This window comes from Macrobrachium nipponense, chromosome 47 (genome assembly GCF_015104395.2).
Source record: "Macrobrachium nipponense isolate FS-2020 chromosome 47, ASM1510439v2, whole genome shotgun sequence".
Taxonomy (NCBI): Eukaryota; Metazoa; Arthropoda; class Malacostraca; order Decapoda; family Palaemonidae; genus Macrobrachium; species Macrobrachium nipponense.
The window spans coordinates 33,976,123-33,988,306 of NC_087222.1; the positions used below are offsets into that span (position 1 = coordinate 33,976,123).

Sequence of the window (12,184 nt, forward strand, 5' to 3'; positions counted from 1 at the left end):
TGATTATGTCTATGGCTTGTACAATTTATAGGAATTAGGTAAAGGAGCAAAAGGAATCATTCTATCCTCTCTTACTTTCGTCCTCTTGCTTGCACTGAGCAAGGGATGAGCTGTCACAAAGGTTTATTTCTACCATTACTACTAACAAAATGTCTCGTCTGTCAGATAGTTGAAACAATAGCAATGGAAATGATTGGTTTAGAATTTCATTCAACCACCTTCTGCTGAGTGTGCAAAATCAAATTGACCTCATAAGTCTGCAATTAGCTTTACTTCCTTCTAAGTGTCTTCTATTAACTTCGCCTCGGTGTCGCTTTCAAATGAGTTCAAAACGATCCCTAAGGATTCCCCATGACGCACCTTGAAGTTATTCATGTGGTGGAGATCTTTCTTAGCGATCTCCACCTGAAGCTCCAGTTGACCCTTCAGTACGCGGAGGGCCTGGACCTCAGCGTCCTCCGTCCTTCCACCTCCTGCACCGTCGGCGTCATTTCCGTTGAAGTCGACTCCTCCGCATTTCTGCAAGAAGAAGAAAACGAGAGAAATGAGAAATCTTTAGGATGCTTCAACTTCGTCAGTGAACTGAGCAACTCCGGATGCTTAGCGTTTGTCCCGTTTTCATTCGCCATCGACCTGAGCTTGACAACTTCATCCTCAAAAAGATCTCAATATCAGTGGTTTTTGACTTGGTTACAGGACACATCATTAATGTAATATATGATTATTTAAATAACTTGAACTGAACGACCAAGGGCTGGTGATTTGAGACGGCAATAACAGCTTGTTAGTTCAAAGTGGTTTGGGTTTGTTACTTTAGAGACTTCTACACAAGAAGGACTATTTCCACTTCTTAGAGTGTCCACAATTCATCGATAGGCATAAGGTAATCAGACCTGTATGATCCCTTGGAATTTCTCCTTTTTGTGGGGATAGGCCTATAGATAGTTCAGCAGTGCAACGTTGGAATATTGTTCCAAATGAAAAGGAACACTTTATGCTATTAGGTATTTTATACAAACCAGATTTGAAGCAATTTTCTGATAACTAGTGTATGGAATATTGTTGCTAGACCCATGTTCCTTTCCTAATGATACTGATAACAATGCTAATAATGTTGAATACCATTTATATTAGTAGTATTTCTACATCTATTATATTTACTACTAGTACTAATGGTAATAATGCGACCGCAACTCTTCAGAACAGCCACAGAGCTTAAAAGTATTGAACCTCTTTGTCACCTGTATAGTTGACTCCAACTTGTCCAGTTCCTCCAGGGGTACAAGCTGTGCGTCTGCGAAGGAAGGTTCCAGCGTCTCCTCCATAGCCTCGTCCAGGTCAAGTTTGACCTGACCGCAGCGGAGGATCAGCACCAGCTCCATGTCCTGGTCGAGCTGGGTCAGCTCGTCCATGACCTCTGAGATTGCATCGTCTACCTGTTTGGAGAAGAGGAGAGAATTTGGGAGCTCGTTCGGTCTATTGGTTCTCTCACCTAAGACGGCGTATAGGTCTAATCACAAATTACTTCCACATGTAGACAGCTGCTCCTTCCTCCATTACCTTCTGTGCTTGCTGCAGGAGAGTCTGCCTGTGCACGTCCATCGCCTGAAGGTTGGCCGACGCAGTGGCTTTCTTGGCGGATGCGTCCTCCGCCTCCTCCAGGAGTTCTTGGCGCCTTTTGCGATATTTCAGGAACTGGCGCCAAGTCCTGACGCCCCCCGTCAGCCCCTCGGGCATCTGGTCGTCTTCCACCCTGAGGAAGGAGGAAGGTAGAGAGAGAGATGGTTTTGTTCGAAGTTGTTGCATGGGCCTAATCGTGGATGTGCTGCTACTGCTATTCAAATAGATCTACGAAAAAACAGAATGAACTTATCCTTCCTAGACGAGAATTTGTCTGAATATTGAAGCAACCACACATACATCTAATGTTTCTGAAAGCAAGAGCCCCATTCTTATTTTGTACAATCTCTTTACCTGGACGGAAGTAGGTAAAGAGTGGTTTTTGCAACACCAAACGATGACTTAAAACCAGATCTGGAAAGGAAGGAGGTCATATCATAACAGGCAAAATATAGATGGTGGAAGGTGGCTCCAGAACTTGGTGATGAAGGGAAATAAGAAATCAGAAGGCGTTGAAGAAGACAGCATTGATCATGTGTCACTTTATTTGTATCGCGACGTTTCGAGACCAATGTCTCATCATCCAGGCTAAAATAAAAGATAAAAAACTGATATGCAATATAGCATTAAATTATTTTTGTTGACAGAAAAAAACACATTGAATAAAGTAATACAAGGGAAGTTACAACATTGAATTACAAGTTACTCTAAAAATGAAATAAAATAAAACATAATATATAAATAAATAAAAAGACATTACTAAAATTAGGAATAGTTAAAAAAGTAAAAAAGACACCTTGTCTCAACGACGTTCGGTTGTTGTATGGAAAATGCATCGAAATTAAACAAGAAGAAGGGACTGGTTTAAGCTATGTACAAGGGAACAGATGAAGAATGGTTGTTTAAGGTTGGAACTAGTTTCTTTATAGCTAAAGATTCCAAAATTGGAAGGTGGTGTTCGTATGGACTTCATAACAATATCTTGAAGTCCTTATGATTTATACTATTTTTACAAAATTCTCCATGATTCCTAATATTAGATAGTTCTGGGTTGGACCGTTTACACCCTGTACGGAAAGTAATGCCCATATGTACATTACATCTCACCCTAAGCGTGTGTTTCCAACGTAAGTCTGCCTAAGAAATTAAAGTCCAGTAAGTTCGAAAGAACTGCTTTGTCCAGTAAGTTTGAAAGAACTGCTTTGTCCAGTAAGTTCGAAAGAACTGCTTTGCGTTCTCTTCATTTCACTTAATCTAAATTTAGTTGAGATGGAACAGAGTTCTTTGACAGTATTCGACCAGTCTTGGTACCTAGTACTTGTTCAAGACCAATGTTGACTACACAAGGGAACGCATTCTAACCTGGCTTGACCTAACTCAGCCTCACTCAACATCCAGACAAGTCCTAAAACGCCATATTGGTTGTTCAAGCTTTGAATATTGGTGATATTAATTGGGTTGTCTCTTTGCAACCAGAGTTTCAGTACTGAGTCACTACTGGATGTTAAAGGCACTGCAATTTTTGAGTGGGTTCTGTCAGCAGTGATCATAATATCTTGTAAAGAGTTCTTATCACAAATCAAAGCTATGCAACTTGTTTTTTTATGATGTTCTAAATCAAATTCAGTCACTGTATGATGAGTGAGACTTAGTGGCCTCCCACAGTGTATCTAAAGGACCCCCAAAGACCACAAAACACCATCACCTGAGGTCATCCGGTCTCTGGTCGTCGCCACTTCTGGAGGTGCTACTCGGAGGTCGAGAAGGCCTGATGCCTGACCCGACATTCTGGAAGGAACAGGAACACTGAAAAGGCTCTCGAGGAATATTGCTGCCATACGGGATATTCTTAACTGCAGTAAAAGGTTTGTAAAGCAAATGGGAGATCGGAGCGCTCCCTATATTCAAAGGCAGGAATGTGTAACAATAAAATACTTAGTAGATTACTATTATACAATATTGAGTAAGTTATAAGCATTTTACATTTATATTATAAAAAGTATTCTGCTCTTTTATCATAAGCGTAACATATTTTACGAGTTAAACTCTTAAATGTTCTGTTTGATTATCAGTCCAGTGAAATATTAAAGAATATAATATTTAATATATTTTCTTTAGTCGTCAAATCACTAAAAATTTTACTTACTGATCAAGTTAAGAAATTGTATCATGCTTAGTTTGTCCTCAAATCTAATGAAATATCTTAAAACAAATTATGTACAAAAGCTATCTGATTTCAATTCTTTATCATTACAATCGAATTACCAAACTATTAAGTTGCTTTTGTTACAAAATTTGCTCACATTTTCTAAAATAGGCCCGATATATATAGATATATATATATATATATATATATATATATATATATATATATATATATATATATATATATATATATATATATATATATATTCTTTAGCTGCCTCTGCCATCAGTGTTTTCCATTATTTTGTCTATAAAATAGGCCTGTATTTACCTCTGCCCGAGCTGACATTAATGGGCTATGGGGTCCGCCCCCCGAGGGGGTCAATGGGGGTTGTCCTGTCATTCCACCTCGGGCGCTCGGGAGATCCAGATGGCGGACAGTTGCTGTGGCTCGTTTGCTGTAGTAAAAATAGAAAAAATACTATAAAGCATACTTATATGTACTTATATCTGCATTCAGTAACAATTAAATGTCCTTGTATAAATATCTATACATAAGTAAATTCTTAGATTATTCATATTTGTAAATAATAAGTTGCTTAGGATATAGTAATGATCAGAATTATAAGTTTTGCATAAAAAAACCTTCCCATTCTAACAGCTCGACATTCGTGACGGAAGATGGTTACCGCGGTGTCCGATTCCCTAAACGAAGCGTTTCAAAGCGCCATTATGGCTTTCCTTTCCTTAATTCAAGACGTTAAGCGCCAATGCAATAGAAAAGGAAGCATTTTCACAAACAGTTTACGGCATTACTACCGGTGTTATCATCATTATTTTTATATTATAAATATAATTAACTTTATTCTTAGCGAGCTCGAACGAATTCGAAACCTGACACTGAATCTTCTTCTTCTCAGTAACAATGGAACCCCGGCGTTAGTCCTATACTTTCTCCTTGTAAACCAGTTTAGCGAGTCGCGAGGAGTTAGTGAGTGAAAGGGAGCGTGTATATGGAGCCTTATTCAGCCCTACTATATTGAAATAGTAGGGCTGAATAAGGCGATATTCTGAAGAAGATGATAAAAAGATACTGCTTTTGAAGGACCTTCGAAGCTGAGAGAGAGAGAGAGAGAGAGAGAGAGAGAGAGAGAGAGAGAGAGAGAGAGAGAGATAAATTCTTACATAACCTTTTGTTTCTTAATGAACAAAAAGAGCTTCCAGCAATAAAAACCTACGTGTAGAGAGACAAAAGATGGTTGTACTGATCGATGGGAAGGTTGATTATTGTCCGCCTCAGGCCAGCTTCTTCTTCCTTCAGCTGCTCGAGAAGTCGGTCGTGACGGCCCTTAGCGCGCCCTTCCTCCCTCCGGCTTCCCTCGGCTTCGGCTTCCACCTGAGAGAGTCGGGTTTCCACCTTTTGGAGGGAGAAATGAGAATTATATAGAGAATTATATAGAGTTCCATTGAGAGGAAGAAGGACAAAATACAGAACTCAACAACAGTCAAGCATCCACAGTGAGGGGGCGTTACATAGCTCACAACTGAACTGATATGGTGGTGCATTAGAACTATACTTAAAGGAATCCAGCATTCTTATCCAGTTATGCTCATACCTAATGCATTCTTGTGACTAATACCACTTGCTCTTCGTCTCCTGAAGTCAATACAAACCACAGATACAGAAATGTCTGTTAAAACAACAGCCTCTTAGCTACCTCCTTGCGTTGATTTTGGAAACCTGCGAGTTTCCTCTGCAGGTCTTCCTGGTGGTACAGTCGACGCTGCAGCCTTGAAGTGACGAGCTGGTACAGCATGAGGGCTTCGTCAGTGGACACCCGAGATTCGATGAGGGTCAGAACCTGGCTGTCAAATTCCTGGAGGAGGTTCTGGAAAAACAGAGAGAAAGAGAGAGTAAGGAGAAAGGACAGTTCCTCAGAAAATGGTGATGTTTCATTTGTTCTCAAGCACTGTAGCTGTATACTAGACAGTGTCTTGCTTTAATTTGTGAATCACATAGTTCTATATAAGCTTTCAGAGGTACCCTAGGAACACCTTAACCGCCACAACTAGACCTATGTCATACCGAAGAGGCGCTTACAAAAGGAACATTTTCAATTTCAGTTGTTAAGCTAATACTCATATAATAAGTCTGCATACGGCCAGATAACTATACCCATCCATTAACTTTATCCAGAATCTCTTACCTTGATAGTGGGCGTTATTCTCTCCAACTGGAGGTTGAGCGTGTTAACGTGAGCCTGGCGTTTCCTCTGCTCCTCTTCCTGGGCAGCCCTCCACTCTCGCCATGCCCTCGCTTCCGCCCAGGTCCAGTCTTGGCCCTTGGTTCCCTGAGGATGCGCACAGGATTTAGGACAATATGCGAAAGACACCAACAAGTAAACTCATTTCTACGTACACCTAGTCTGATACTCACTGGTCCGGCTGGCGTTTTTGCAGACTTGCTCTTGTGAGGGCGCGGACCGGCGAGGAAAGCTGTCCTCGCCTCTGCCCAGGTGGCATCTGAACCAATAGATGGCGGCCCTCCGCTAGGGGACTTGGAGGAAGGTTGAGGAGTCCTCCCACCGTCTGCTTCTCCTCCCGCAGCGGAGGCTGCCCTAGCCGTGCTGGGCGTCTTCGTGCCATCCACACTCACGTTCTCCGTACTTATCTGCTCGGGAGAGGAAGAATATTATTTAGGTAAATGAATAAATTTTTCTGAAATGAACTTCTCAGAGAGGCTTGTAACAACCCAGTTCTCTGATCTAGCAGTGTCCCAAAGCAAAAAGGCAGACCTGAGACTCCTGCAAGATAGAAGGTTGTAAGAACTTGGACTTGAAGTAGCTTCTATCTATCTTATATGACCATTAAAATTGTGTTGTAATAACAATGTTAAACAGAACCTCAGTTTCTTCTTTGCTTCTATAGATGATATAGCATAAATATAGCTTGTGGTCAGCTTGTGATATGTATAGTCATCATAGTCTCAGAGATGAAGGCCTACCTAATAAACTAATGAGCTATACCAAGCCTAATCACTTATCACCTAGTCTGAATCATAAAGTCAGGAGGTGTGACATTAACATATGTACAGAGTCAGAGTTACGATAAAACAAGAATGAATAATCTAAAATACAGAGAATAGAAAATATCTAGAGTGAACTCCAAGGGTTGCTTGACAACCCCTCTGCCGCTCCCACCTCAGAGTCATCGACATCCAGCAACAGCTCCGGGCATTCCTCTGGTCTCCACTGCGGGTCGTAGTCTCCGTCATCGTCGTCCTCTTCCTGCAGGAAGTTACAAAAAGATCCTTTCAGTCATCCCTCTACAGAGACCCAGTTGCTCTTTGTCAATGAACTAAAGCCTAGACGCTCATCGCTCTTTATCGCAGGAACCTGACCGTTCAGCAGAGAGGCTTATCGTACTTACTGGCAGAGCACTGGCAGGACGTCCACTGTCAGACATGGATCTGCTACTTCCTCCACTGGTGCCCCCAACACTGAGGCTCATCCCTTTGGTGCCCTGTGTAGCGCTCTCCCGCTGCTCCTTCTTCACGGCTGCTAGCTCCTCCTGAAATAGGCACGCAGGGGCACAGTCTGACAGAAACCATGTAAAACTGGAGAAGTTATGATTTCAAAAGAGTCTCAACTAGCTGTTTATATTTGTCAATCATAAAGAAACAGTCCATTGCATTCTGAGCTCAGGTCAGTTATCTTTGGATAGCTGACTCCTTTTTCCTTTTTTTGATTTGATTTCTGTTTTGATTTGGGCTCAACAGAGGCGTTTGCTCCTAATTTCACTGGCCCTCTGTAGCAAGGCCTGGCTTCATGCCATTATTAAAAAATCAACAGGAGCTTCTTCATGCCAGATTGCACATGAATTCCTCCAGTTTATACAATCTACTCGTAACGAATAACCAGCGTATTGCAAGTCTTACCTTCAGTTGTCTTTTCCTCTTAGTGAGTCTCTGAACTTCCTCGATGACCTTCCCTTTCTTCTGGTGGACGCCGTCAAATCTCGCATTAAAGGCGTCCTTCAGTTTCCTGGTCATGAACTGGGGATGGAAGAAGTAAAAGTTGCAAGATTAATATTCCTGGGCAGTACAGCTAGCTGTTGGATTCACCCTTAAATGGCAGGTGAACCCTATCATGGCAGGTACCATGGACACTGTGTGACTGTACAATGAAGCCGCATGTCTTTCTTTTGCACTATCAGGGATGAAGCCGCATGTCTTTCATGGTCGAGCGAGGATGAACTTTTTTTTTTTTTTGCACTATGAGGGAGTAAGCATCGAGATAAATTCATTTTCAAAATACTTTGGGAATCAGAAGAAGGAGCAACTGCTCACCAGAAGAGTGCAAGCATGTTGGTTTTGCTAAAAACTGGCCTAAAAAAAACCATACCTTTGACCTAATCTGGTCAAAGTGGGTGAGAGCAGGGAGATACTTTATACCCCCATGTCTGCAGTCAGCCCCTAAAGAACACCTGAGGTGTATTCCTAACCTGAATGAGAACTAGCTGCCTCTCGACCTTCTCCCTGCTTGTCAGTTCCTCCTGAGGGTAGAGAAGGTGGTTGCAGAACTCCCCGTCCACGTCCCTCTCCAGGTTGAAGGCAGAGCTGTCATCGGCCCCTCCTGTTCCTCCGCTCTGAGTCGTGTCTCTCCCGCTCGATTTGGCCGTGTCCAAGAGATCCTGCAGACCTTTGGGCTTCCTGGAAGTGTCAGATGCAACGTTCTTCTTCCAGGAGCTCTCCTTCCTCTTGCCTTTTCCAGCGGGCGATTCCACGCCGATTGAGCCTTCCAGTTCACGGAGTCTGGAAGCGGTACAATGCTTAGGGTGAGGATTGTATTTCATGGAATCCTTACAGACACATACCAGCGTCATTTCATAGCCAACTTGAGCCAGGAAGCAACGCCAAAGGTAACAGGTAAAATAACATCATTCAACCAGTCGTACTGAATGAGATTATACATTCACAACAAAAGCAGTAACAACATGTAAAATCAAAAGATGTTCATCCTGTACTGAGGATTACAACCCCAAAACAACCTCAGTTACACAACAGCAACCTGGAATGGTGCAAAGTTATCCTTAATTCCTACCTGAAGGACACAGCTTCCAAGACCTTTTGCCAGCTATTCACGTCGGGTTCTCTGATTGGGTAGTTCTTGACGCATGAGTCCTTGGTGATGCACTGGAAGGAGACAGAAATTATGAAGAAGAAGTACTGGGGTCCAAATCTGTTCGTTCTGTACAAGATATACAACTGCGTGACACCCGTCCTAGGAAACATGTAGTACTATCTCTAAGCCTCTGTTGCCACGATTCAGATTTTCTGTCCCATGGGAGACTATTTAGTCAAAGGCTGTGAGACTACCCATCTGCTTCCCTGCCCCATCCCCTAAGAAATGGAGATTTCACACTACAGACTATTTGCTAGTTTTGGCATCGTTTTTGTATTGGTGTGATAGTCATAGGATTGCTAGATGGAGCATAGCAACCATCTGATCCTGATAAGGTAACCAAGTTGTGCACACACCATCACCACGATACTTGGTGAGACTTATTATCTACTTGTCAGTCCTCTATTAAATTCATTTTTCAGTCGTAGGTCATTTGAACCTGAAGGTCACGTTTAATGAGGGGTATCTTGCATAGGGCCTTTTCCTACCCCAATTAAATCATTTCATTCCAGTGAAGTCTTCCTCTTCATAGGGTTACACTCCCTGAAGGGAATGAGGTGATGCTTAAACATATTTCCACAAATGACAGTTTTCCCATTGGGTCATTCTTTTTGAGGGGTCATCTCAGGTCATTTTCGAACTGTTACAGAACACGTTAGTATACTGATTCCTCTTAATATTTTGCCATAGGAGTGTCTTGCTATGCAAACATCTACTTCGATAGTGATAATGAAACAAGGAGGCGAGGAATGAAATCGTGAGCTGAAAAATGATTAAAAAATTTTACTTTCCGATGTTAATGGAGGGAAGGAGAGGTGTGGTTGGTAAAACCATGGTTCCTCCCATTCATAAATCCTCTGACTGAAGTCCCAAATGATTAAGCTAGTCCAGAAAAGCCCGGGATGCAGTGTTACCATGCTCAAACACCACAGACGGATGGACAGATGTAAAAGAACAGAGTCTAGTTAATCTACTTAAGAGCTGGTTTAATCAAACATGACTCAGAAAGAACAGTGACACCTCAAGCGACTCCACTCACGAATAGTGATTTGGACTTGACGCACATCTCATCCCAGGCCGAGCTCTTCAGGAAGTGGCACTGGAGGAGTTTGTCCAGCCGTTCCCTCTCAACGTCCCGGACGACTTTCAGTTCCCTGGGTAGAGAGAGAAAGAAGAAGACGAGAATGAATTCAAGAGCGTCTGAAGTACCACAGTGCGTTCTAACTGGTGCATAAGACTACTTACAAGCGGGTGTATAGGATTTCCGTCTAATGCGAAGGGCTACTCACGACTGGATTAGGCTCTCCTGCAACGTGATCAGCTTCTGCGGATTCACCGTGAAGTCGGTCACGGGCAACCGGTGGGCATCGTCCAGGGTGGCATTTTCCTCCAGGAGTTTGTCCAGCTTGAATGAGAATGAAAACCACTCATCGGTAACTCGAGTATGACAGACAGAAACGACTTGAAACCATCTGCAGCTAGTCTTATTACTAACTCTGTTCATTGATTAAGACTTTCAGATGTTTTGGAAACCAAGTCTTGATAGCCTGATGATTCATTACACATATTTCAAACATTATTGCAACTTTGACATGCAGATTCCTATGTTGTACTGTAAGATGATTGTGACAACAGCATTACAAGAATGCACCAGGTGGTTCATAGAACACCCACCCACATATCTTCCTTCGTGAAGGCAGTTTTTCTAAATTGAAGGTCAGTAAGACCTACTGAGAGATAAATTACAGTCCAACAGTAATCTACTCTTCCTGACATTACGGCTACACTCTGCGCGAAAGCAGCAAACGTCTAGACTTACCTGCACGCAGATGTGATCCACGCTGGTCCTGAAGGTGTCGAACGCTGATGGCGACGAAAAGGTCTCCTCGCTTTCGGACATTTCTGGAATGAGATTAGGTTAGGTTAGGTCAGTGTTGTAGCACCGAGGTTTACGCAGGTTGCTTAGTTCACATTAGCTTTCGCCCAAGTGTAAAAGAAATAATAAGAGATCAAGCGTGCATCCGTGACCTAGTCCTATCCACAGCGATCACTTCTGGCTATCCGCAACTCTTGCAGGATTCCCGCTGCCTTCCTCGTGTTTCCCTTTATCATCCATAACTTAATCATTTCCCCACTACGTTATTTTAAGGCTCAATTCACTCCCTTGATGATAGTTATATATATGAAATTTTTGGTTCATATATGATATATTGACCACTTAGTTTTTTTTTATTGGTGTTCTGCCTTGAAGAGACGTTTAAGCACATTATTGTTTGGTTGTCTTTATTTATTCTTCTTTTACTGATTTATTGATTGGTTGTCTGAATATATGTGTGTGTGTGTGTGTGTGTATGTTTGCTTGTCTATGTCACTTGTGTCCGTCAATATAAACACACAAACACTCGGCCTACAACTGACTAGTCCTATTCCAAGACGTAAGAGCCATGAACGATTGAAGCTTTCGTCTGAAAAAGTCGAAATATTTCCTCTCACTTCTAATTTAAAAGCAAACCAGCCTTCTTATGTCTCACCTTAAGTTTTCCCCCACGCCTGAGAGGGCATTTGATAAACGCGAGCAACGCCAAGAACGCGTAAATAAGCGTTGAATTTGTCCTCCTCGACTTCTAAACCATACGTAGAATTTTTGCTTAATGAAGCGATCAGCTGACCGCTGTCAGGTTAGCGTCCTCCCGTTGCCATGGCAACGGCGGCCGCCAACCGTCGCCTGGGGCGTTTAGCGCGTGAGAGAGAGAGAGTGGGTGGTTGATAGAACCTCTCTCTCTCTCTCTCTCTCTCTCTCTCTCTCTCTCTCTCTCTCTCTCTAGGTCTGGGTCTAGTAACTTCTGAAGTATAATAATTATACACACACAGAAAATCTGTTAAAAATAATTAAACCTGGCTCTTTTCAACACTTTTGCTAAAAAAAAAAATTACAGTCGATAATATCTTTCCTGGTTTCCATATATAGGCCTATTTTGACCGTAAGGACCAATTATAGCTAGAATATATATAACAAATGCTGTTCTGCATATAGGTCTAGTTCGATCTTGAGGTTCAATTTGGTTATACGTATATAGCAGATGCTCTTCTATATATTTAGGCCTATAGTTCGACCTTGAGGTTCAATGAGCCTATATATAGCAAATGCTCTTCTATATATAGGCCTATCTATCTATAATGATTTACGTTCGTCCACCATTTTAGAACCGATTAAACATTTACATTTGTGACTATAT

General features: G+C 42.1%; 1 protein-coding gene across 2 annotated transcripts in view; it reads right to left on the reverse strand.

The window, feature by feature from the left end:
* The window catches only part of LOC135204861 (cilia- and flagella-associated protein 43-like), a 53,204-nt gene that overhangs the window by 1,954 nt on the left and 39,066 nt on the right, over nucleotides 1–12,184 (reverse strand). The window contains exons 1-18 of one of the 2 annotated variants that reach the window (XM_064235082.1): nucleotides 11,480–11,670; nucleotides 10,768–10,850; nucleotides 10,238–10,353; nucleotides 9,988–10,102; nucleotides 8,868–8,959; nucleotides 8,269–8,578; nucleotides 7,703–7,819; nucleotides 7,195–7,335; nucleotides 6,966–7,052; nucleotides 6,203–6,436; nucleotides 5,973–6,116; nucleotides 5,484–5,654; nucleotides 5,004–5,182; nucleotides 4,097–4,223; nucleotides 3,326–3,408; nucleotides 1,561–1,753; nucleotides 1,242–1,436; nucleotides 361–519 (exon numbers count right to left, since the gene is read on the reverse strand). In XM_064235082.1, the coding sequence (XP_064091152.1) occupies nucleotides 361–519; nucleotides 1,242–1,436; nucleotides 1,561–1,753; nucleotides 3,326–3,408; nucleotides 4,097–4,223; nucleotides 5,004–5,182; nucleotides 5,484–5,654; nucleotides 5,973–6,116; nucleotides 6,203–6,436; nucleotides 6,966–7,052; nucleotides 7,195–7,335; nucleotides 7,703–7,819; nucleotides 8,269–8,578; nucleotides 8,868–8,959; nucleotides 9,988–10,102; nucleotides 10,238–10,353; nucleotides 10,768–10,848 (2,544 nt within the window). In that variant the 5' untranslated portion in view covers nucleotides 10,849–10,850; nucleotides 11,480–11,670. Of the gene's footprint in view, nucleotides 1–360; nucleotides 520–1,241; nucleotides 1,437–1,560; nucleotides 1,754–3,325; nucleotides 3,409–4,096; nucleotides 4,224–5,003; nucleotides 5,183–5,483; nucleotides 5,655–5,972; nucleotides 6,117–6,202; nucleotides 6,437–6,965; nucleotides 7,053–7,194; nucleotides 7,336–7,702; nucleotides 7,820–8,268; nucleotides 8,579–8,867; nucleotides 8,960–9,987; nucleotides 10,103–10,237; nucleotides 10,354–10,767; nucleotides 10,851–11,479; nucleotides 11,671–12,184 lie in introns of those variants that run through there. The other variant, XM_064235083.1, reaches the window with a different exon arrangement.